Source organism: Oncorhynchus clarkii, chromosome 29, assembly GCF_045791955.1.
Source record: "Oncorhynchus clarkii lewisi isolate Uvic-CL-2024 chromosome 29, UVic_Ocla_1.0, whole genome shotgun sequence".
NCBI classification, from domain to species: Eukaryota; Metazoa; Chordata; class Actinopteri; order Salmoniformes; family Salmonidae; genus Oncorhynchus; species Oncorhynchus clarkii.
Genome location: NC_092175.1, coordinates 17,105,063 through 17,129,708, shown reverse-complemented (window position 1 = coordinate 17,129,708; position 24,646 = coordinate 17,105,063). Strand labels below are relative to the sequence as shown.

At 44.9% G+C, this 24,646-nt stretch overlaps 1 protein-coding gene across 1 annotated transcript in view; it reads left to right on the top strand.

Annotated features, from left to right (window-relative positions):
- The window catches only part of LOC139388386 (matrix metalloproteinase-17-like), an 80,186-nt gene that overhangs the window by 38,489 nt on the left and 17,051 nt on the right, over positions 1-24,646 (top strand). Inside the window, exons 2-4 of the mRNA XM_071135019.1 lie at positions 7,844-7,976; positions 8,293-8,428; positions 24,194-24,480. Of these exons, the coding sequence (XP_070991120.1) occupies positions 7,844-7,976; positions 8,293-8,428; positions 24,194-24,480 (556 nt within the window). The remainder of the gene's footprint in view (positions 1-7,843; positions 7,977-8,292; positions 8,429-24,193; positions 24,481-24,646) is intronic.

The following is a 24,646-nucleotide window of genomic DNA, read 5'->3' as shown; positions in this document are numbered from 1 at the left end:
GTCAGTTGGTTTAAGCATGTCTCAGTTTAGGTCACCTAGCAGGACAAATTCAGACTTGGTGTAAGGGGCCAGGAGAGAGCTTATGGCAGGTAGGGTGCAGGTCGGTGCTGATGGAGGACGATAACACACAGCAACAGTCAACAAAGAGCTATTTGAAAGTTTAATGCTTAAAACGAGCAAATCAAATTGTTTGGTAAACAACAACTAACTTGCCCGCTCCATATATCAAGCTGCTCTCTCTGCACTGATTGGTGAAGGATTCAAAAGGAACAAAGGAACTCGTTACTTTTTTGCTGGTCAGAACAGTGGAATAGAATGAAAGAAATTATGGTTTTGTTCAGAACAAAACAATTGGAAAATAATTTCAGTCCCAACCCCTGACATAAAGTAACTGGTGATCTTAAGTTTAAATGCAACCATGTTTTTAACTTTCGCACGCATTTTTAAAGAGAGCTAACGGCAAGCTAGCTGCAATAACAGTGCCACTTACCAGATGATGATCATTTGAAACGTCATTTATTGTTGAAAGTTCACCTTCAAAAGTCGATGACAACAAATTAGCAATATCCTCCGAGTCCTCGGTAACACCTGCTGCTGCCGCAGCCACAACCGCACATAACAAAAGTTAGCGTGGGAAAACTACTGCTGCTATTGTGCTCTCTCTCAGTACTGACGTCTCAGGGCCTTTGAGAATGTCAAGGTTTTTACCCAAAAATATGTAATAACGGTCCCACCCATTGCAAGTCTAAATCAAATTGGTTTTTCACTCTCACTCCAAATGTAACGGTCGTTGTCAGTGGAAGAAGGTGAGGACCAAAGCGTGGTGTGTGTTCATGATGTTAATATTTAATGAATCAAATTGAACACTGAAATACAAAACAACAACGTGAACGACCGAAACAGTTCTGTCTGGTGCAGAATACAAACACTCAACAGAAAATAATCACCCACAACTCAAGGGTGAAAACAGGCTACCTAAGTATGGTTCTCAATCAGGGACAACGATTGACAGCTGCCTCTGATTGAGAACCATACCAGGCCAAACACAGAAATCCCAAATCATAGAAAAAAGATCATAGACTGCCAACCCCAACTCACGCCCTGACCATACTAACTTTTTTCCACATTTTGTTACGTTACGTTTTGTTACGTCTAAAATTGATTCAAAGCTTTTTTCCTTCATCAATCTACACACAATACCCCATGATGACAAAGCAGAAACAGGTTTTCAGAAATTTTGGCTACTTTGTTGAAGCACCTTTGCCAGTCTCCTTGGGTAGGAAGCTACAAGCTTGGCACACCTGTATTTGCGGAGTTTCTCCCACTCATCTCTGCAGATCCTCTCAAGCTCTGTCAGGTTGGATGGAGAGCGTTGCTGTACAGCTATTTTCAGGTCGATCGGGTTCAAGTCCGGGCTCTGGCTGGGCCACTCAAGGACATTCAGAGCCTTGTCCCAAAGCCACTCCTGCGTTGTCTTGGCTGTGTGCTTAGGGTTGTTGTCCTGTTGGAATGTGAACCTTCGAGGTCCTGAGGGCTTTGGAGCATGTTTTCATCAAGGATCTCTTAGTACTTTGCTCTATTCATTTTTGCCTCGATCCTGACTAGTCTCACAGTCCCTACCGCTGAAAAACATCCCCACAGCATGATGCTGCCACCACCATGCTTCCCCGTAGGGATGGTGCCAGGTTTCCTCCAGACGTGACGCTTGGCATTCAGACCAAAGAGTTCAATCTTGGTTTCATCAAACCAGAGAATCTTGTTTCTCATGGTCTGAGTCTTTAAGTGCCTTTTAGCTCTGTCAGGGTGACCATCGGGACATCTAGGAAGAGTCTTGGTGGTTACAAGCTTCTTCCATTTAAGAATGATGGAGGCCACTGTGTTCTTGGGGACCTTCAAATGCCCCAGATCTGTGCCTCGGCACAATCCTATCTCCTTCGACCTCATGGCTTGGATTTTGCTCTGACATGTGCTGCCAACTGTGGGACCTTATATAGACAGGCGTGTGCCTTTCCAAATCATGTCCAATTAATTGAATCAAGGGGTCTGAATACTTTCCGAAGACACGGTTTGTCCTTCCCCATCTGCCCTTCCTTCTCTCCTCCCCACTGCTCCTGTCGTGGCTGCTAGGCAGGTCTGCCGGTAAAGTGGGGAGCCAGGGGAGGCGTAGGGGTCAGGAAGGAGAAGCGGGGGCTGCTCAGGAAAGACTGACTGTTTCTGAGATAAGTGCAGGTGCCTATAGCCGGGAGACTGACAGTCTTGCCGGCGGCAACAGACAGGAGGAAAAAAAGGAGCTCATCACCGATCTGCTTTGCTCCCACACTTTGCTCTGGATGGGATGAGATGCTGAGACGGAATTGCGGAATACTGGGCATACTCTCTCTCTCTCTCTCTCTCTCTCTCTCTCTCTCTCTCTCTCTCTCTCTCTCTCTCTCTCTGCGTTCTTTAATTATTATTATTTTTGGCCAGACAGACCTGAAAAAAAATCATTTTATTGTATCTTTCAGAAGTGTTTCTGAAGCCAAAACTTTGATTATTACTCTGAGACTGTAGCAGAGTTTGGTTTCGTTCGCCCCTCCTCCCTGTACCCATCGCCTGTCAACCCTCAGGGGTGCTCTTTAACTTTACATGCAATAGGCCTATGGATGAAGCCCCCTGTGTCTCTCCTCCCTATCCAATCTGCCTATTAACCTTTCACTGTATCCGGTGAGTGGCACAGAGCCAGACATCATGCCAGGTTAAACTGTCAGACAGAGAAGAGAGAGAGAGAGAGAGAGGAGGAAAGGAGAGAGGGGGGGGGGGGGTGACAGTGAGATAAGGGGAAAAGGAGAGGGGGGGTGACAGTGAGAGAAGGAGGAAAGGAGAGAGAGGGGGGGTGACAGTGAGAGATGGAGGAAAGGAGAGGGGGGGTGACAGTGAGAGAAGGAGGAAAGGAGAGAGGGGGGGTGACAGTGAGAGAAGGAGGAAAGGAGAGAGGGGGGTGACAGGGAGAAAAGGAGGAAAGGAGAGAGGGGGGGTGACAGTGAGAGAAGGAGGAAAGGAGAGAGGGGGCGGTGACAGTGACAGAAGGAGGAAAGGAGAGAGGGGAGTGACAGTGAGAGAAGGAGGAAAGGAGAGAGGGGAGGGTGACAGTGAGAGAAGGAGGAAAGGAGAGAGGGGGGGGACAGTGAGAGAAGGGGAAAAGGGATGTAAGGGAAATTGTATGATAGTAGAAGACAGAGGCAGCAGGTAGGCAAAGAGAATGGGGTGAGAGAGAGAGAGAGAGAGAGAGAGAGAGAGAGAGAGAGAGAGAGAGAGACAGAGACAGAGAGAGAAAATGTAATGGTAAGATAGTGGAAGACAAATGCTGCAGGTAGGACAGATTCAGGAGGATCGATGTGTCTGTTTTGTTTTGTCATTAAAGACCCCAAAGGTCAAGTGAGATTCCACACAGCAGCATGCCGCAGCAAGGTCTGAATAAAATACTGTACACACAAGGACAAAGGCACACACACACTCAGCTTTTTGTTTTGCCTTACAGCTAAACAAACATCAACCTTGCTGTAGGTTTTCAATTTGTTGGAGGACGACATGTTGGAGGTGATCCAGACTGTTATTGCCCCTAGACTCTCTGGGTTTTTTTTTTCATTGGGGGGGGTAGAGCAGATTTAATCTTGCAGATAGATTGTGGGTTCTATCAATATCAACTGTTTGCATCATTTATAATTCCCCTTGTATTTTCCCCCAACCCTGCCATCCCTACCCTGATTGGAACAATCTAACAGACAACAATACTTCTACTGCTACATACAGCTACTTTCTCTCACATGTATGGTGCATGTTATTAAATAATTATACATATATTCCTAATTTCCTCTTTCCTCAAGAGCTGGCTTTTCACCCACAGCGGCCAATCCACCATTCAGTCTGATCTGAACTCCAATCCACCATTCAGTCTGATCTTAACTCCAATCCACCAGTCAGTCTGATCTGAACTCCAATCCACCATTCAGTCTGATCTTAACTCCAATCCACCATTCAGTCTGATCTTAACTCCAATCCACCATTCAGTCTGATCTTAACTCCAATCCACCATTCAGTCTGATCTTAACTCCAATCCACCATTCAGTCTGATCTGAACTCCAATCCACCATTCAGTCTGATCTGAACTCCAATCCACCATTCAGTCTGATCTTAACTCCAATCCACCATTCAGTCTGATCTTAACTCCAATCCACCAGTCAGTCTGATCTTAACTCCAATCCACCAGTCAGTCTGATCTGAACTCCAATCCACCAGTCAGTCTGATCTGAACTCCAATCCACCATTCAGTCTGATCTTAACTCCAATCCACCATTCAGTCTGATCTTAACTCCAATCCACCAGTCAGTCTGATCTGAACTCCAATCCACCATTCAGTCTGATCTGAACTCCAATCCACCATTCAGTCTGATCTGAACTCCAATCCACCATTCAGTCTGATCTGAACTCCAATCCACCATTCAGTCTGATCTGAACTCCAATCCACCATTCAGTCTGATCTGAACTCCAATCCACCATTCAGTCTGATCTGAACTCCAATCCACCAGTCAGTCTGATCTGAACTCCAATCCACCATTCAGTCTGATCTGAACTCCAATCCACCATTCAGTCTGATCTTAACTCCAATCCACCATTCAGTCTGATCTGAACTCCAATCCACCATTCAGTCTGATCTGAACTCCAATCCACCATTCAGTCTGATCTTAACTCCAATCCACCAGTCAGTCTGATCTGAACTCCAATCCACCAGTCAGTCTGATCTGAACTCCAATCCTGAGCTTTTGTGCACACAGACACACACCCACACCCACAAACAAACAAACACACACACACACACACTTATAGTTCAGGTATCTTACTGTAAGTAACTCAAGGAGAGGACAACGTGCCTGTCTGCATAGCTTTTTTGTTGGAAGCTGGTTTTCTCATTGCTAGAGTAATGGACTGATTATGTAGGGTGAAATCATCTGCGCTGTGATTGAGTCAAATCCCATATGATTATATTGGTATTCCCTTTCTCCATCAGCCCAGTGGGGTATACCTCTGATTCTCAACGGTGTATGCTGGTTTTTGTCCTAGCCTTTTAATCAGAGGCTGGTTTAGAGTTGGGTAAGTAGATGAAAGGACTGAGGCAGTGTGGGTGTCCTGGTGTGGCTGTGTTGTGTTGTGTTGTTGCGGGTGATAGGAATCTCATCTCCCAGTGCTGAAGGAGCCCGCACTGTAGTTGATAACTGTGCCTGGTCAATGCCTTGGAGGAGCTGTGTATTCTAACTTGTCATGCATCGATTTCCCAGCCAGCCAGAGGAGGAGAGCAGTCTCACTCACTCACTCAGTCACTCAGTCACTCACTCACACACATGCACACACGCACGCACACACAAACACACACACACACACACACACACACACACAAACTCATGCACTCACTCACACATACACAGAGACAGACAGAAAGACAGAGGGAGAGAGAGAAACCGTCACACACACACACATAAACATAAACTCATGTACACACGCACGCACACACACACACACATGCACACACAGACACACACACAGAGAGAGACAGAGTGAACCCTCTCTCCACAGAGAGACACAGCTGGATGATTGGTCAACACACAAACAGTGTCAGCAGGGAGTGTAGCACACCACAGTCAACATGAGACTGGAATTTAGTGATAGAAAGAGGAGAAGAGAGGAGAGGAGAGGATATTACTTGTTGTCCTCCATAGGGGCTGTCCTTTCAGTACCGAGCACTGTCCTCTGTATTCCCTCTCTCTATGGGTATTAGGTGTGTCTCAGAGTCAGCATAGGGAATGCCCAAGCCAGTGTACAGTATAAAAAGCTTTAGATTTATACAATAGGCACTCATAGTTTACCAAACACTTGTTCTACTGAATCTAATACATTAAAAACTGGAGTTGTGTGGTGGCAGTTGGACTTTTGGGCAACACAGAACCTATAAGCTCAGCAGAATGGCCCAGTACCGCCCAGAACCCCTCGACTCACAAAACATCTCTCTCCATTCTCTCCACTCTCCAGTCAGCAGACGAGTGAAATGCTGATGTCGTCATTCTTCTAATTCAGCTGCTATAGATGCCAACTTTTTCAATTTTCCTTCTTTCTCCAGTAGCCTTTGCAGCTATCAGATGTGTTAGATTGGCTTCCATAGGTCAGGCAATAGACTGAGGCTCTGGGCCAGTGGCTGTGTTTGAGTGTCCACATGTGGTATTGTGTGGTGATATAGTGAGCTGGCTGCTGAGTTAAGCAAGCAGGAAGTCAGAAAGCCCTGGTTTAGTTTGACAGCACCGCTGTTGTGCAAACACATTGCTCACAGAATCAACACTTTCAGAAGTGTCACCTTTCGCTTTCACACTCCAAGACTTGAGATGTCAAACACATGCTTGCGCACAGACACACACACACACACACACACACACACACACACACACACTGATTAGTGTAGTCATGGTGACTAACTTTGTAGTTTTGTTCGTTAGCTGGAGTTATGAATTGGTTTAAATCAAATGATTTTTAAAATGTATTTTATGAGGTAGAGGGATTTGTACATTCTGAATAGAAAATGTAACTTCATGTGCTTCCTAGTAAAAGTTAAGAGTCCTTAAAACGTTGCACCAGAAACTTTTCCCAGTTTGCAGCCCTGAACTCTGCTAATACCATGGATGGGGAGGCACATATCATCGGTAGGATTGCGGTGTAAGCACAAAGCAATTTGGGTAATGGAATTTGTGGAGTGTTGTCAATAGAAGAGGGGGGTCCTGGCTATCGATGCAAGTCGTTCATCACTCAACGCTGATCAAAAGCCCATTTAAAACTAACCAACTCTGACTGCATGCTCAGAGATGGAGGAGAAAATGCTTGAGTGGTTAGAGAGGATGTCAGTACTTAACTTTCATTTTAGCCAGACATGATTAACTCTCAGATTAGTGCAGCTGACTAGGCTTCCCCTTTCCCTTCCCTTTCCCAATGTTCCTATCCCTCGCTTGCTAGCTAGACAACTTCGGCTAACACAGTCACATCAAACAGTGCAGCCAGAATAACAGAATACATCTATAACAATGAGCTAATGATGTACGATTTCACCTGGCATAGGAAATTTGCTCTCCCGCCAGGACACTGTTCAGAGAAGCTAGCCAACTAACTTAGACAACAATCACTTCAAATTGAATCTGGACTGACAGCAAACTAACCTTATTTTGTGTTTTTCTAATGGGATTTATTTGTATATATCTACAAAACTGATGCTGATTCATGATTTCGACTAGCTGAGAAAAGCTACCAGACTGTCTTGTCCCGAATCCTGGCACGTTCATTACGATGGGACAGCTGGAGATTGAATTTCAATATTGAAACAATGTTGCAAATGTCAGAGAGACAGACAGAAAGGTTTATACAAATTTCCGCTGTTGAAAACTAAATGTTGGTCTTAATGAAATGTGAGATCGTGTCTAGAAGCTTTTTACAGTGGAGATTAAGTTTATAAATTGCCTGGCTGGGCTGATGAGACACTGTATTGCGCAGTCAGATGAAACAGAGTAAATAGGCATTTTAACGTCATAGATTTAGCCGGTGGTAACTTGTGGTATAGACACGGTCTGGAATCCAGTTTTAACCAATCAGCATCTAGAATTAGACATACCCGTTGTATAACCTCAAATATTCTCATGCACGTGCTCAAACACACATCAAATATATACTGTAGATGTTTAAACACACACACCTACACATTCATAACACTGACACATTCACAGGGGTTTGGAATGGCTGGAATGGTCCTTAACACTTCCTGTTTTGTCTCCTCCAGGACTGGCTGAGTAAGTTTGGGTATCTCCCACCCCCTGACCCGGTGACTGGACAGCTCCAGACCAAGGAGGCCCTGACCAAAGCCATCAAAGCTATGCAGAAGTTTGGAGGACTGGAGGAGACCGGAGTGCTAGGTGCGTGTGCGTGTGTGTGTGTGTGTGTGTGTGTGTGTGTGTGTGTGTGTGTGTGTGTGTGTGTGTGTGTGTGTGTGTGTGTGTGTGTGTGTGTGTGTGTGTGTGTGTGTGTGTGTGTGTGTGTGTGTGTGTGTGTGTGTGTGTGTGTGTGTTTGTGTGTGTGTGTGTGTGGCACGTATGCACACACTGTCTTTGTCTTTGTCTTTGTCTTGTTTACGTTCTGCTAAAACAATACAATTGATTAATGGGTCGACATGCTCACTAGTTCACTACTCAATATGAACATGTACATCTGCGTATCTGTTCCCCTGCTCAGACCAAGCCACCCTGGGCCTGATGAAGACCCCGAGGTGTTCCCTCCCGGACCTGTCTGAGACCGAGGCGGTGGTGGGCCGCAGGAGACGAGCCCTGACGCCCCAGAACAAGTGGAGCAAGAGACACCTCTCCTGGAGGTACAGTACACTACAATAGAATAAACCCACCTGGCCACAACGTCAGTCTGTGTGCTACCAGTGTGAGGCTGACCGGGGAGATGTAGAGTGGACTGGGTATGGTAGAGAGTATGGTACCAGGGATGGTATGGAACACATAACCTGCTTTGCATGTACAATCTAGTCCATGGCTAATGATGCACATGGTGTTGAGCAGGCGTGTTGGATTTCAGGGAGGATCAGCGTTGGATGTGTGAGGTTACTTTATGAAATGGGTGAAACATTGTACAAACAGTCCCTGCATGCGGACCGCTGTGCTGGACTGCAGATGGATGTGTGTGCAGGCCAGGGTCATTGGGAAGGGAAGCAAGGGGGAGGGAAGGGTGAAACCATTACTATACTGAGCAAAAATATAATTGCAACATGCAACAATTTCAATAAGGAAATCAGTACATTTAAATTCATTCATTAGACCCTAATCTATGGATTTCACATGACTGGGCAGCGGAGCAGCCATGGGCTGGCCTGGGAGGGCATAGGCCCACACACTTGGGAGCCAGCCCACCTACTGGGAAGCCAGGCCGAGCAAATTCAAATATGTTTATCCCCACAAAAGGGCTGTATTACAGACAGAAATACTCCTCAGTTACATCAGCTGTCCGGGTGGCTGGTCTCAGATGATCCCGCAGGTGAAGAAGCCGGGTGTGGAGGTCCTGGGCTGGCGTGGTTACACATGGTGTGAGGTTGTGAGGCCAGTTGGACGTGCTGCCAAATTCTTTAAAACAACATTGGTTGAGACATGAACATTCAATTCTCTGGCAACAGCTCTGGTGAACATTCCTGCAGTCAGCATACCAATTGCACACTCCCCCAAAACCTAAAACATCTGTGGCATTGTGTTGTTTGACAAAACTGCACATTCTAGAGTGGCATTTTATTGTCCCCAGCGAAAGATGCACCTGTGTAATGCTCATGCAGTTTAATCAGCTTCTTGATATGCCACAACTGTCAGGTGGATGGATTATCTTGGCAAAGGATAAATACTCACTAACAGGGATGTAAACACATTTGTGCACCAACTTTTAGAGAAATACGCTTTTTGTGCGTATGGAACATTTCTGTGTGCGTGTATAAGTTGCTGACACCTACATAGCCTCTCTCACATGCACACGTACACACACACACACACACAAACACACACAAACACACACACACACACACACACACACACACACACTCTCTCACACACACCTTTCTTCCCCCTCATTGACAGATCCTGTAGTTGTATCTATCTCTTTCCTTTTTTCCCTCTCTCGTGCTCTCTCTCCCTCTCTCCTTCTTTCACCTGCATTCTAGTGCCAATCATATGCCTTGCTCCTGTCTGCTTGCTCCTGCTCCTGCTCTCCTCTCACCTCTACTGTCTGCTGGCAGCCTGACTGTCTGTTGAGACCAGGGAGAATGTGTTTGTATTAACACTAGTACTGATTTGTACAGAGTCCTGAAAACACTGTGCTCACTGGATGGGGAGCTGGAGTTTTCTCTCACAGATTTCTTGGTTTGGGCTGTAGAGCTCAGAGACCAAGCAGATCTTCTATATGCTTCTTTACCTGGGGGTTTGGAAAGTAGCACCCATTGATTATCTGTTGAATTAAACCCAGTCTTGCCTCACTGCACCGTGCAAACGAAAGCATCCCAGAAAATAAGCTTGAATCCATGTTCCTCCAGTCATCTAAAGAGTCAACAGAAGTTCTTTAAACAGGTGAAGTTCTCTCTCAGTCAGTTCTACTTACTGCTCTCAGTCACAGACTGGCCTCGGGTCTACCAGCCCCAGTGAGAGTAAGGTCAGGGCTCAAACACTGTAATAATGTTCCTTAATGGTTTGTTTGAGAGCGCTGGAGATAAGGGTCTGGTGTAGAGCAGAGGGTCGTGGGGCAGGGGCTTGGCTGGGAGCTGTGTGGAGAGCGATACACACACAAACACACTCAGGAAAGTTCAGTGGAGTCCACACTTCAATAGAGTTCCAAATATAGATATGTAGGGAGCTATTTTCAGCTGGCGTTAAGGCGGCGCTAGTGTCAAACGCACATTAGTTTGCAATTTCATCATCTAAAAACTGTCATTTTCAAGCCCTAACGCCAGGTTCGGCAATTTACCTGTCTTATATCAGCACACTTTATATCAGCACACATCAGCGCTCAGATGGGAACCTAACGCCAGGTTCGGGAATTTACCTGTCTTATATCAGCACACATCAGCGCTCAGATGGGAGGGGTGGAAATATTTTTGACTTGTCCTTTACAACATGATCCGAAGTTCTAATTTCAGGCAGCGATGGTAGGGATATATAAGACCAAACAAAAACTGTGTTTAGAGGTAACGCAGTTGGTTATGCCTTGAATATTGAGAGTGGAAACACAGCCTATCCATCCATGACGCACACTGTCCATATTCGCATGGAACAAGAGTAGACTAATGTGCCTTTGACATGTATCTAGTTTGGCTCCTGAGACCGCTTGAAAATAAATCTTAAATCACCAAAGATTTATAAAAAATATCAAGTTTGAGAGGAGTAAAACAGTGAGTAGACATTCCCTTTTTATCTCTGCATGGAAGGCAGGCCCACATTATTTTAGCCATGCAGGTCTCGTGCGTTAAACCCCCTCCATGATGTAGGCTACATGTTACGCCCATCGTATTTAGAAGTTATCTGTAACCTGTAACAATTGCTTGTTTTCCGTTTAATATGTTCAAACCCCAGGCCCTCCCTACTATAACAAAGAGTCTTTGTATCCTGGTTACATTTTACATTTATTTATTGTTGTTGTTCAAAAAAACAGATTGAAAGGGGCGGAGCTAGCATGTTGGAGTGAACGGCTGTGTGTGTGAAACATTCTAACTTAAACCTACTTTACTTTTTACAACATTCGTTTCTTTCTAGTACAATATTGTACATTTTTATGTGAACATGCTGGGTAATAGGCGACTAAAGGACAATAAATCCTCATCGGAGGCCTCCTCCCCACCAAACAACGAGACAGACATGGCGGAAGGCACCGGTAATAACGTGACACTTTCAGAACTTATTCGGGCTCTGGGAGAACTACGTGTTTTAAAGCTACTATTGCTGAACTGGACACCAAAATCGAGAGCACCACTTGAAAGGTTTCTTCATAGGGCCAGAGTATTGTGGACCTTGAGAAGGCTTCTGAATTCAATCCTAGGATCGACGATTTAGAGAAGCTGTGCACATCCTTGCAGGAGAGTGTGCAGGGGCTTTCTGTGAAAGTGGTCGGCCTAGAGGTTTGTCCAGACGTCATAACCTTCACGTTGTTGGTCAGGCAGAGGGAGTGGAGGCTGGCTCTCACCCCACCGACGACTTCGCCAAGCTATTGAGGGATACAATGGGATCGGATGTTTTGGCTTCGGATCCGCTGCTGGACCGTTCACATCACGTTCTTGTCTCCGTGCCAGGGCCAACGTCCTCGCACAGTTATCATCTCTTGTCCCCGTGCCAACCGGGCCAACGTCCTCGCCCAGTAATCATCTGTTGTCATGGTTTCAAGACCAAGGATCTTATCCTGCATGAGGCTCGAATGAGGGGTAAGCTGTTACATAAAGGACATCCCTTCCGTGTCTCTGAGGATTATGCTCCCGATGTGGCAAAGCATGTAGCAAAGCGCCGACTACAGAGATGTCATGACCAAACTCTACAAACTCCATCTTCACCCAGCCTTGCTCTTCCCTGCCAGACTCAGAATTACCCCCCCCCCCCCCCCCCCCCCCCCCTTCTAGTGAGAAGATCTGGCTCTCCTCGGTTTTGTACGCAGAGAAGTTTATTCTGGAATATACAGCAATCCCCCATACGGGTTAGAGTGCCTTGTCATTGTGTGTTAGAGTCTGCTCATGGACTCAAATCCATACTGTGCCATAGCGGATGAAATCTTATTAAACTGTCTCAGCAAGGGCTGCCGACTGTAGTTTTATTGTTGCTCTCGGAGATATTAGACACTTAGCCGGGCCAATGGAGGGCGGTCAGAGCTTTCATTTCACTTTCATTTCACTTTCATTCTGGCTGGACGACTGCCCTGTCGTTGGAGGTTCGAGTGGCCTGTTCGAGTGGCTTGCCAGGTTCGATCATTGACGCTTTCAGGTGGATATTCTTCTCGTCCCCCATTTTTGTTTTGTTTCATTATTTATTTATTTATTTTTTATTATTTATTATTTATATATTTATTTGTATTATTATTTTTATTTATTTGTTTAAATCTTGCATTATTATTATTACTATTATTATTATCATACCTTTTATTTATCGTTGGTAGAGGAATGGTGGTGATGGTTGGGGCGGGGCAGATGGGGTGGCATCAGACACCTGGATATCATGTTGGAGTTTTGTGCCATTCTGTTTCTGTCATTGCGCAGGCCCCTTCTACCCATTAGGTTCCACCCAGCCTCCTGTGGTGTTTTTGTATATATTTGTAGGTGTGTGTACATATAATTATTATTTATACTATATACTTTCTTTTTTTCTCTTAGCATTTTATTAGTATTATCCTGTGAATATTTTAATTTAGTTTTTGTTATAAATGTTTGTGTGTATATACAGTTGAAGTCGGAAGTTTACATACACTTAGGTTGGAGTCATTAAAACTCATTTTTCAACCTCTCCACAAATGTTTTTGTTAGCAAACTATAGTTTTGGCAAGTCAGTTAGGACATCTACTTTGTGCATGACACAAGTCATTTTTCCAACAATTGTTTACAGACAGATTATTTCACTTATAATTCACTGTATCACAATTCCAGTGGGTCAGAAGTTTACATACAATAAGTTGACTGTGCCTTTAACCAGCTTGGAAAATTCCAGAAAATTATGTCATGGCTTTAGAGGCTTCTGATAGTCTAATTGACATTATTTGAGTCAACTGGTAGTGCACCTGTGGATGCATGTCAAGGCCTACCTTCAAACTCAGTGCCTCTTTGCTTGACATCATGGGAAAATCAAAATAAATCAGCCAAGACGTCAGAAAATGTATTGTAGACCTCCAGAAGTCTGGTTCATCCTTGGGAGCAAGTTCCAAACTCCTGAAGGTACCACGTTCATCTGTACAAACAATAGTACACAAGTATAAACACCATGCGACCACACAGCCGTCATACCGCTCAGGAAGGAGACGCGTTCTGTCTCCTAGAGATGAACGTACTTTGGTCCTATATCGACATATATATCGACATAACCTGAAAGGCCGCTCAGCAAAGAAGAAGCCACTGCTCCAACACCACCATAAAAAAAGTCAGACTACGGTTTGCAACTGCAAATGGGTTTTGCAACTACAAAGATCATACTTTTTGGAGAAATGTCCTCTGGTCTGATGAAACAAAAATATAACTGTTTGGCCATAATGACCATCGTTATGTTTGGAGGAAAAAGGGGGAGGCTTGCAAGTCGAAGAACACCATCCCAACCGTGAAGCACGGGGGTGGCAGCAACATGTTGTGGGGGTGCTTTGCTGCAGGAAGGACTGGCGCACTTCACAAAATAGATGGCATCCTGAGGAAGGAAAATTATGTTGATATATTGAAGCAACATCTCAAGACATCAGTTAAAGCTTGGTCGCAAATGGGTGTTCCAAATGGACAATTACCCCAAGCATACTTCCAAAGTTGTGGCAAAATGGCTTAAGGACAACAAAGTCAAGGTATTGGAGTGGCCATCATGAAGCCCTGACCTCAATCCTATAGAAAATTAGTGGGCAGAACTGAAAAAGTGTGTGCGTGCAAGGAGGCCTACAAACTGACTCAGTTACACCAGCTCTGTCAGGAGGAATGGGCCAAAATTCAACCAACATATTGTGGGAAGCTTGTGGAAGGCTATCCGAAACGTTTGACCCAAGTTTTCATAGGGCTAGGTCCCTTTTTCTCAGTTTCTGCCTGACTGATGTGCCCAAAGTAAACTGGCTGTTGCTCAGGCCCTGAAGCCAGGATATGCATATAATTGGTACTATTGGAAAGAAAACACTTTGAAGTTTGTAGAAATGTTAAAATTATGAACACAATAGATATGTAAGGTGCAAATCCAAAGAACAAAGAAGAGACCATGCTCTTACAATGCTCTTACAATGGAAACTAAAGGGGCATACTGAATTCTAGCACCCAGGATGCAATTCCCATGGCTTCCACGGGGTGTCAGCAGTCTATGCTCAAGGTTTCAGGCTTGTAACTTCCCAAACGAATAAGAAATATGAGTTTTAGTACAGGGACACAGTTTTGGAAATTCGTGTTTGGGCGCGCGATGAAGTCAAGACTCACCTGCTAAGGCGCACCTGTTCCTATTGAACATACTTTTTTCCGTAAGAAATATTATAGTTTGATTTCATTTTAGAGTATCTGAGGAGTAAATAGACATGTGTTTTGACTTGTTGAAACAAAGTTTAGCGGTAGATTTTCGGATTCCTTTCTCTGCATGTTGAACGAGAGGATTACTCAAATCGATGGCGCCAGCTAAACTGACTTTTTGGGATATAAAGAAGGATTTTATCTAACAAAATGACACTACATGTTATACCTGGGACCCTTTGGATGACAAATCAGAGGAGGATTTTCAAATAGTAAGTGAATATTTAATCGCTATTTGTGAATTTATGAAACCTGTGCAGGTGGAAAAATATTTTGAAGTGGGGCGCCGTCCTCAAGCAATTGCATGGCATGCTTTCGCTGTAATGTCCAGCTCCTTCAAGTTGGATGGGTTCTGCTGATGTAGAGCAATCTTTCAGTCATACCACAGATTCTCAATTGGATTGAGGTCTGGGCTTTGACTAGGCCATTCCAAGACATTTAACTGTTTCCCCTTAAACCACTTGAGGGTTGCTTTAGCAGTATGCTTAAGGTCTTTGTCCTGCTGGAAGGTGAACCTCCATCCCAGTCTTAAATGTCTGGAAGACTGAAACCGGTTTCCTTCAAGAATTTCCCTGTATTTATCGCCATCCATCATTCCTTAAATTCTGACCAGTTTCCCAGCCCCTGTCGATGGAAAAACATCCACACAGCATGACACACAGCATGATGCTGCCACCACCATGCTTCACTGTTGGGATGCTGTTCTCGGGGTGATGCAAGGTGTTGGGTTTGTGCCTGAAATAGCGTTTTCCTTGATGGCCAAAAAGCTCAATTTTAGTCTCATCTGACCAGAGTACCTTCTTCCATATGTTTGAGGAGTATCCCACATGCCTTTTGGCAAACACCAAACATGTTTGCTTATTTTTTTCTTTAAGCAATGGCTTTTTTCTGGACATTATTCTGTAAAGCCCAGCTCTGTGGAGTGTACGGCTTAAAGTGGTCCTATGGACAGATACTCCAATCTCCGCTGTTGTCACGTCCTGACCTTAGTTCCTTTTTTATGTCTCTATTTTAGTTTGGTCAGGGCGTGAGTTGGGGTGGGCATTCTATGTTTTTGTTCTATGTTTTTGTATTTCTGTGTCTGGCCTGGTATGGTTCCCAATCAGAGGCAGCTGTCTATCGTTGTCTCTGATTGAGAACCATACTTAGGTAGCCTTTTCCCACCTGGTGTTTGTGGGTAGTTGTTTCCCGTTTTGATTGAATTTCTGTTTAGTGTGTGTTGTACCTAACGGAGCTGTTTCGGTTGTGTCTTTGTTGTTTTTGCATTTTAGTGTTTAGTTTCGAATAAACATGACGAACACGTACCACGCTGCGCTTTGGTCCTCACAAGTATTTTTTTTTTCACTTCACCAATTTGGACTATTTTGTGTATGTCCATTACATGAAATCCAAATAAAAATCAATTTAAATCACAGGTTGTAATGCAACAAAATAGGAAAAACGCCAAGGGGGATGAATACTTTTGCATGGCACTGTACCAATGACAACACAGAGACTAACCCCAGCATTATTGTGGGAAACAGTGAAGGCTTATTTGAGAGGCTGTATCATCTCCATTCTGGCTGCCAGGAGTAGGCAAGACAGAGAGAAATGAGTAGATTTGGAGGGACAAATTCACTTACTGGATAGGGGGAATGCTAGTCATCCATCGAAGGAGAAACATTTTTTTTAAATGAACACTTTGAAATTTGAATATAATCAGATTATCTCAACTAAAATTCGAGAAACAATTACATCTCTAAAGAGTGGCAAGACCCCGGGCCCAGATGGATTCCCTATAAAACATTCAGCAATATTCTCCCTACCTGCACAAAATGTTGGTTCAGGCCATTGAGGATGGAGATCTCCCACCTACTTTCGATGAGGCGTTTATTACAGTTGTTCATAGAAAGGGTAAAGATCCGGAAGAGGTAGGGTCATACAGACCAATATCTCTCCTTAATACAGACCAAATGATTTGCGCAAAAACTCTGGCTAATAGGCTTAGCACTTTATTGGGAAAATTGGTCCATTCAGACCAGACTGGCTTTATCCCTAACTGAAACTCATTCTTCAATCTCAGTCGCCTCTTCAACATTATGTATTCTCAGAGGTTACCCAACGTGGACCTTGCCGTTATATCTCTGGACGCCGAAAAGGGCTTTGACCAAGTTGAGTGGCCCTATCTATTCACAGTCCTACTGAAATGTAATATTGGAGATGGGATCATAAAATGAATCCAGCTTTTATATAGGAACCCCTGTGCGAGAATACTCACTAACCAATCATTGTCGCCCCGATTTAACCTTTATAGAGGGGGAAGGTTGTGCGCTGTTGCCTCTGCTTTTTCGCTCTAATTATTGAACCTCTTGCTCAGGCGATCAGATCTCATGCAGCAATACACGGCTATAATACTGAAGATACTCTAAATAAGATTTCTCTATACGCAGATGACATGCTCCTCTATGTAACAGAACACCAGTCTAGTATTCCAGCTATTCTTGATTTGATTCATTTGTTTGGTACATTCTCAGGATATAGAATCAATTCTCAGGAAGGAAATTAAAGTCCACTTTGACCCTACACCAATATCATTCCTGCTCCCTGTTGCCAGGAATCCCTCCTTTGCCCCCTCTAACCTTGATAACACCTTTGAGCGATGGGGAGAACTAGAGATCAATACCACAGGGGATCTACAATATATATAGAAGGGACCTATGCCTCTGATTTGTTGAAGGAAATCTATAATCTTCCCAGAAGTAACTTTTTCGGATACCTACAGATTAGAGACTATGTTAGAAAACATCTTCCTACATTTAGAAATGCTAAACCTTCCATGTTTGACGGATGCATCAACATTTGTCCCACCTCAGGCAAACTAATATCTCGTCTATATGATGCTTTTCAATCTGTTAGCACACCATCTACAGATGCCATTAAGGCAAAATGGGAAGAAAAGCTAGGCACTAACATTTCTGTAGCAGACTGGGAAGAGAGCTTGGAGTATATCCACACCTGCTCCATTAACTCCAGACACCGTCTCATACAATTCAAGATCTTACACAGATTACACTATTCCAAAACTAAGCTGCATAGGATATTTCCTGATACCTCCCCTATGTGTGATAAATGTCATGCTGTGCAGGGTACACTATTCCACTGCTTTGCCCTTTGCTCTAACTTGTATGGTTATTGGTGTGGAATTGTTAGGATAGTCTCTGAAGTTCTAGAGACTTCAATTGACCCCAGACACGCTTCTGATCATCCTGGGAGTGTCTGAAAGTGTCAGCCTCTCCTCTCTTACTTGGACCATTCAGTGCTGTGGGGAGGTAAGAGGCGGGGGGGGGGGGTGACATCTGCCCTCTTTCTATTTACTTTGGACCCAGAACTCTGGGTCTTGTTGTTTCTGTCTTCTCTTTTATGTTTAGATAAGAATTTCATCCTTATCTTTTCTACAAAATACCTATACACCATTCGTGTGTGTGTGTTCAATGGAAAATATTTGAACAGAGAATGTATTTGTATTTTTATAAACAGATTACTTGTTTTTCATTTTTCGTTTTATTACAACCAATCTTATTAGAATGATTCACCTTCCTGATTTTATGCGCCGCGCGCATTCAATGCAACTTCTGGAGACGTGTGAATGCGATGTGATCTGTGAGATGGGTTCCGATTATGTTCAGAAAACGTAGGCCTTTTTGGGAGCAGTACAACGGTGAGTGGACATTCTCCCTTACTCTTTATATTGTATCTTTTTTTCAGCTACTGTGAGAAGTTTGGATGTGAGTAAAACCATCCATAGTCTGCTTTGTTTTTAATATCATATGCCCACGTGCCGAAGTTATGGCGCCTGTAAGTGTGACACAGCATATTTAAAACAAAATGTTGTTTCGCTTTGTTTAGGCCTTATCAAGAATGAATTGAATCTTGCTTATTGACAATGTTTGGCATGTCCATGCTCAGACATAATTTAATGTACAGTAGGCCTAGTCTCTATATCAGTGTGAATGCTGTGTGGACTGTGGGCTGCAAATGGGTTCAAGTTAACGTATTTAGCACAGATAGGTCTATATTTATTGAATGGAAACCTGGAAACCATGTGTTTGATGTATTTGTTACCATTCCACATATTCCCGTCATTACCACGAGCCAGTTAAGGTGCCACCAACCTCCTGTGGCCTATAGTATTGTTAGTGGGCTAGCAGCCCAAGCCTGAGGCAGAGCTCACAGCCAGTCCAAAACAGGGTCTATTTTAGGAACACTCAAACATATAATACCGTATCTTAAACCCCAAACTAAGGATTGATCTTGTGTTGTTTTGTTGTCCTTGTATCATTTTTTTTTTTTTAAGTATGAGACTGGTTGATTTTGGTTTGACGTCAAAAGATTACCTGTGAGTCACCTGTGAGACAACACTTAAAGGAATATTTCAGGATTTTGGCATTGAGGCCCTTTACATTGAGACCCATATACTTCCAGTCATTGCACTAGTCATACACATCCAATAAATTGGTCTGCACCTCTTAAAACGCACCACTCGTAATGATTCAGGGCTAAGAACACTGTTCTGTGCCCAAGAACACTAAGGTAACCTGCCTAAATGACTACTGACCCGTAGCACTCACGTCTGTAGTCATGAAGTGCTTTGAAAAGCTGGTCATGGCTCACATCAACACCATTATAGCCAGAAACCCTAGACCCACATACCGTCCTAACAGATCCCCAGATGAGGCCATCTCTATTGCACTCCATACTGCCCTTTCTCACCTGGACAAAAGGAACACGTATGTGAGAATGCTATTCATTGACTACAGTTCAGTGTTCAACGCCATAGTCCCCTCAAAGCTCATCAATAAGCTTAGGCCCTGGGACTAAACACCTACTTCTGCAACTGGATCCTGGACTTCCTGATGGCCGTCCCCAGGTGGTAAGGGTAGGTAACAACACATCCGCCACGCTGATCCTCAACACATGGCCCCCTCAGGGGTGCGTGCTCAGGCCCCTCCTGTACTCCCTGTTCACTCATGACTGCACGGCCAGGCACGACTCCAACACCATCATTAAGTTTGCAGATGACACAACAATGGTAGGCCTGATCACCGACAACAACGAAACAGCCTATAGGGAGGAGGTCAGAGACCTGGCCGTGTGGTGCCAGGACAACAACCTCTCCCTCAACGTGATCAAGACAAAGGAGATGATTGTGGACTACAGGAAAAAGAGGTCTGAGCACGCCCCCATTCTCATCGACAGGACTGTAGTGGAGCAGATTGAGAGCTTCAAGTTCCTTGGTGTCCACATCACCAACAAACTAACGGTCCAAGCACACCAAGACAGTTGTGAAGAGGGCACGACAACGCCTATTCCCCCTCCGGAGACTGAAAAGATTTGGCATGGGTCCTCAGATCCTCAAAAGGTTCTACAGCTGCACCGTCAAGAGCATGTTGCATCACGGGCTGGTATGGCAACTGCTCGGCCTCCATCCGCAAGGCACTAGAGGGTAGTGCATATGGCTCAGTAATTCACTGGGGACAAGCTTCCTGCCAAGACTCCAGCCACCCTAGTCATAGACTGTTCTCTCTGCTACTGCAAGGCAAGCGGTACCGGAGCGCCAAGTCTAAGTCCAAGAGGCTTCTAAACAGCTTCTAGCCCCAAGCCTGAAGACTCCTGAACATCTAATCAAATGGCTACCCAGACTATTTGCATGTTCATGTCTTTCAAATCCCTACACGAGGTATCCTAAAGATATTTGTATTTGCGAACGCCTTTCATCAAAGTTCTCCATGTTTGTTGTGAAAAGTTGTCAAAGTTTATACTTATACCTGTGTTTATACAGGATGTACCGCCCCCACCTACCATCAACAAAATTTGGGAGGCGCGCGGCATCGCCGTACAGAGCACAATTTGGCCTCTGCGAGGTTTCAGAGGATCTGCATTGGCGTCACCCCCTCCGCACAGAGCCTGCTGAATCAAGCATAAATCACATTATTGTTAGACAGAAGACATGGCCTCCTAATGACACACAAAAGCACATACCTACACACAAACACACACACACACACACAGTCCAGTTCATCACACACTGTTAGCCCATTATCCCCCAGCAGACAGCCTCCTGCTCGTTAGCGCATGTATTAATCACCTGAACAGATAGGTGGGGAAAGCAGAGCAGCCTCCCTCCCTCCCTCCATCTCTCTCTCTCTCTCTCTCTCTCTCTCTCTCTCTCTCTCTCTCTCTCTCTCTATCGCTGTCAGTCTGTCTACTGCTCTAATTCACTTTCCTGTCTGTCGGTCTCGAGCTCTGATTCACTTCCCTGTACTGTCTGTCTAGTCCAGCTGGCTGGCTGGCCGGGGTTAACATGCTGCAGTGGAGGAAGGAGACAGTCATTATAAGCATCAGTCACTCTGTCACCATGACCTTAGTGTACCCTCTGGTTCCTATTTGGATTTGAGTGACACGATGCATACAATGGATCAGAGAAAGAGCATGGATAAGAGTGATAAGTTGGATACAGTATAGGTTGTCACATATGTCCAGTGGTGTACACACACACAAGTGTTAAGGAAATATATATTTTAGGGACACAGTAGGGGAGGAGAGAGTCGGGTGTATGTGAACCAAAGGACAGACCCAAGGAACCTAAGGAAGCCCCATCACATCGTCATTGTACCATAGCTGGGTGATCTAATGATGAGGGTGTTACCATAAAGTGATACTAATAACGAGGGGACACCACATCAATTCCACCCTTCTCCCTGTGCTGTCATCATTATAGCCGTGATTGACGGCTGGGATAGCCACTCTGACAGGGAGATGGAGGAAGATGGGACTCACTCCTGACAAAGGATTTATCGAGGGACTGGAGTATTATCCTGCTGAAGGACACTATCTTTAAACCTCACAAGTTCACTGCATTTTAACTTTGCGATGATCTTTTTTAACTCTCATTTATTACTCAGCCCAGTGATTCAAAGTTAAAGGATAGAGTTACTGTTAAGTCCCTGTGTCAGCGATAATTCCTATTATTTTCTCACGGCCCTAGACTGTTTTGCAGGACAGGGGTCCTAGCCTTCAAATTGGCACATTCTTCAAATAGTACTCCTGCAACTCTTCCCCAGGTCCTTAGTGTACAAGAGCACTGTGTGTGTGTGTGTGTGTGTGTGTGTGTGTGTGTGTGTGTGAGTGTGTGTGTGGCACATGGGGATGTGTCCCCACTTGCTCCACCGAATAGCCGATCAGCTAGCTTTTTGTGTGGCGCAACTGATAAGAGTGGCAAGAGGCTCTGGGAGGGCGGTCACATGTGCTTTCAAAGCAGAGGTCCTGGGTTTGAGCCTTGGTGTGAGCCGAATCAGGAGGAAGAGGTACTTGTTAAGCAAGAATCCGTGACATCCTTTAAACGCACCTGCGTGTGTCCATGTGTGTCTGCATATGTCTGTCAGTAGAGAGAATCTGTATGTTTGCATATATAGTTTCCATGAAGAGAGAAAGACAGCTCATTTCATATCAGGGCTAGGGAGGTTAATCCTGCTGAGAGATTTAAGTGAGAAAGAGAAAAATGACTTTGTTTCAACGTTCTATGTTTTTCCCCCCACTCTTATTCTGAGTTATCAGACTATGGGAGCGCAGGAGCTGTGACTGGACTTGCAAACGAAGAGTCAACATTTGAGTTGCGCCTGGGAGACTTGATTTACCATTTATTTCTATTAGGCACAAAATAATGTGAAACACAACCAGAACAAACAGCAAGCATCCAACAAGTGTGTAGAGTGAGAAGCTTGGTGTAATCATTGTGTGCTAGGAATATGGGCCCAAATACCTATATTTTGACTACTTTAATACACATATAAGTGAATTTTCCCCAAAACTTTTGGTCCCCTAAAATGGGGGGAATCTATGTACAAAGAGTGATGTAATTTCTAAACGGTTCACCCGATGTGGATGAAAATACCCTCAAACTAAAGCTGACAGTCTGCATATGATACATAGACATGCTACACAGTCATTTTATCCGGTCAAATTCAAAGTGCTTGAGTACAGAGCCAAAACAACAAAAAATGTATCTATTTACAGTGGGGTCCAAAATGATCGACACATCAACAATGACTGTACAATAACACTGAGCCATATTGAATGCTCAAAGAAATTGAAGACATCACATACCTCGCTTGTCAGATCTAGACTCTGTACATAGGGAAGCAGTCTCTAAGGTGCATCTGTGATGCAGGGGAGTCTGCCTCTGACCTTGGCTAGCAAGCTGCTATTCCTACACTATGGCTGACCAAGCACCTGTAATAATGCTATTGAGCGTGTGTTTGGTCTGGGGTTGTTGCTGGGGAATGTGATAGTTCTGGTCTTAGTGGATAGAGAATGGAGGATGGCTAGCTAAGTGAATCCCACTCTGGGGGTGGGGGGGTGGGGGGGGGCTGTCTTGTGTGTCTATGTGTGTGCAGGGGGGTCTGTGTGTGTGTCTGTGGGTGTGTGGGTCTGTGTATGTGGGCCTGTGTGTGTGGGGGTCTGTGTGTGTGGATCTGTGTGTGTGTGGGTCTGTGTGTGTGGGTCTGTGTGTGGGGGTCTGTGTGTGTGGGGGGGACTCCTAGCGGGCCTCAAGCTTTAACAGGTGAACTTTACATACATTTCCTACCGATCTGGTCTGGGGTGGAGAGGCCAAATGGCCCTCGCAGGAGAGGGGATGTATGTGTGGGAGTGGCACAGTGGGTTCCCAATCATTCTCTGTACGGTTTGGACAAACACACACAGAGGAGAGTGAGAGAAGAGGGGTAGTAAATAGAGAGAGGGGATAGAGAGGGTGAGAGTATGACTGCCCCACTGTTTATTCAAATCCTATTACTGCTGCAGCAGAGGCAGAGAGAGATGGGGGAGATAGGGAGACAGAGAGCGTGAGACAGTGAGAGAGAGAGAGAGAGAGAGAAGGGAGGGAGGGAGGGAGTACCTCAAAAGTTATTCCTAAAAAATCTAATTTTTTGTCTTTCTCCTCTCTCTCCGCAACTCAGTTCAAAGATGTTGATGTATTCTAACACTATGGTCAATGTGTTTCCAGCTGCGAGGGCTCACCAAGCCATGAAATGGAAAAGGAGATACAATCAGTGGGTATCTGCAAACAAGCCCTGTAGTCATGCATGAACTGGCAATATTTTGGCATCAGCTAACATTTTGTTGAACAGTGAATGCAGCTCTGCCAGTGTACTTGTACTGTATTCTAATTTTGAATTTTGACCTCTCACACTCTCTCCTCCTCTCCTCCTATCTTTTTTCCCCTCTCTTGCCTGGCCCTCCTCTCTCCCTGTTCCTACTTCCATCTGCTTCCACTCTCCTCTCATCCTCTCCTCTTCTCCTCTCTTCTTCTCCCATCTGGTCCCCTCTCCCTCTTCTCTTCCTCTCCATCTCCAGGATTCGTACCTTTCCTAAGGAGTCTCCTCTGTTGGGTCGAGATACGGTACGAGCTCTCATGTACTACGCCCTCAAGGTCTGGAGTGACATCTCCCCCCTCAACTTCCATGAAGTTGCGGGCAACGACGCAGACATCCAGATCGACTTCACCAAGGCCGACCACAACGACGGGTACCCTTTCGATGGGCCGGGAGGCACCGTGGCACACGCCTTCTTCCCCGGAGAGAGGTTCACGGCCGGGGACACCCACTTTGATGATGATGAGGCCTGGACCTTCAGATCACCAGGTGAGTGCTTGGTGGTTTACTGTCCCTTCAGTGACTAGTGTGTATTGTGCATGTATTGTATATGTGACATCATGTTCATTTGTTCATTATATTTATGTGTATGTGCATTTCCAGGAGTTTGCACGTGGTTGCATGTGTGTGATGCCCAGTGACACCTTGTGCCACC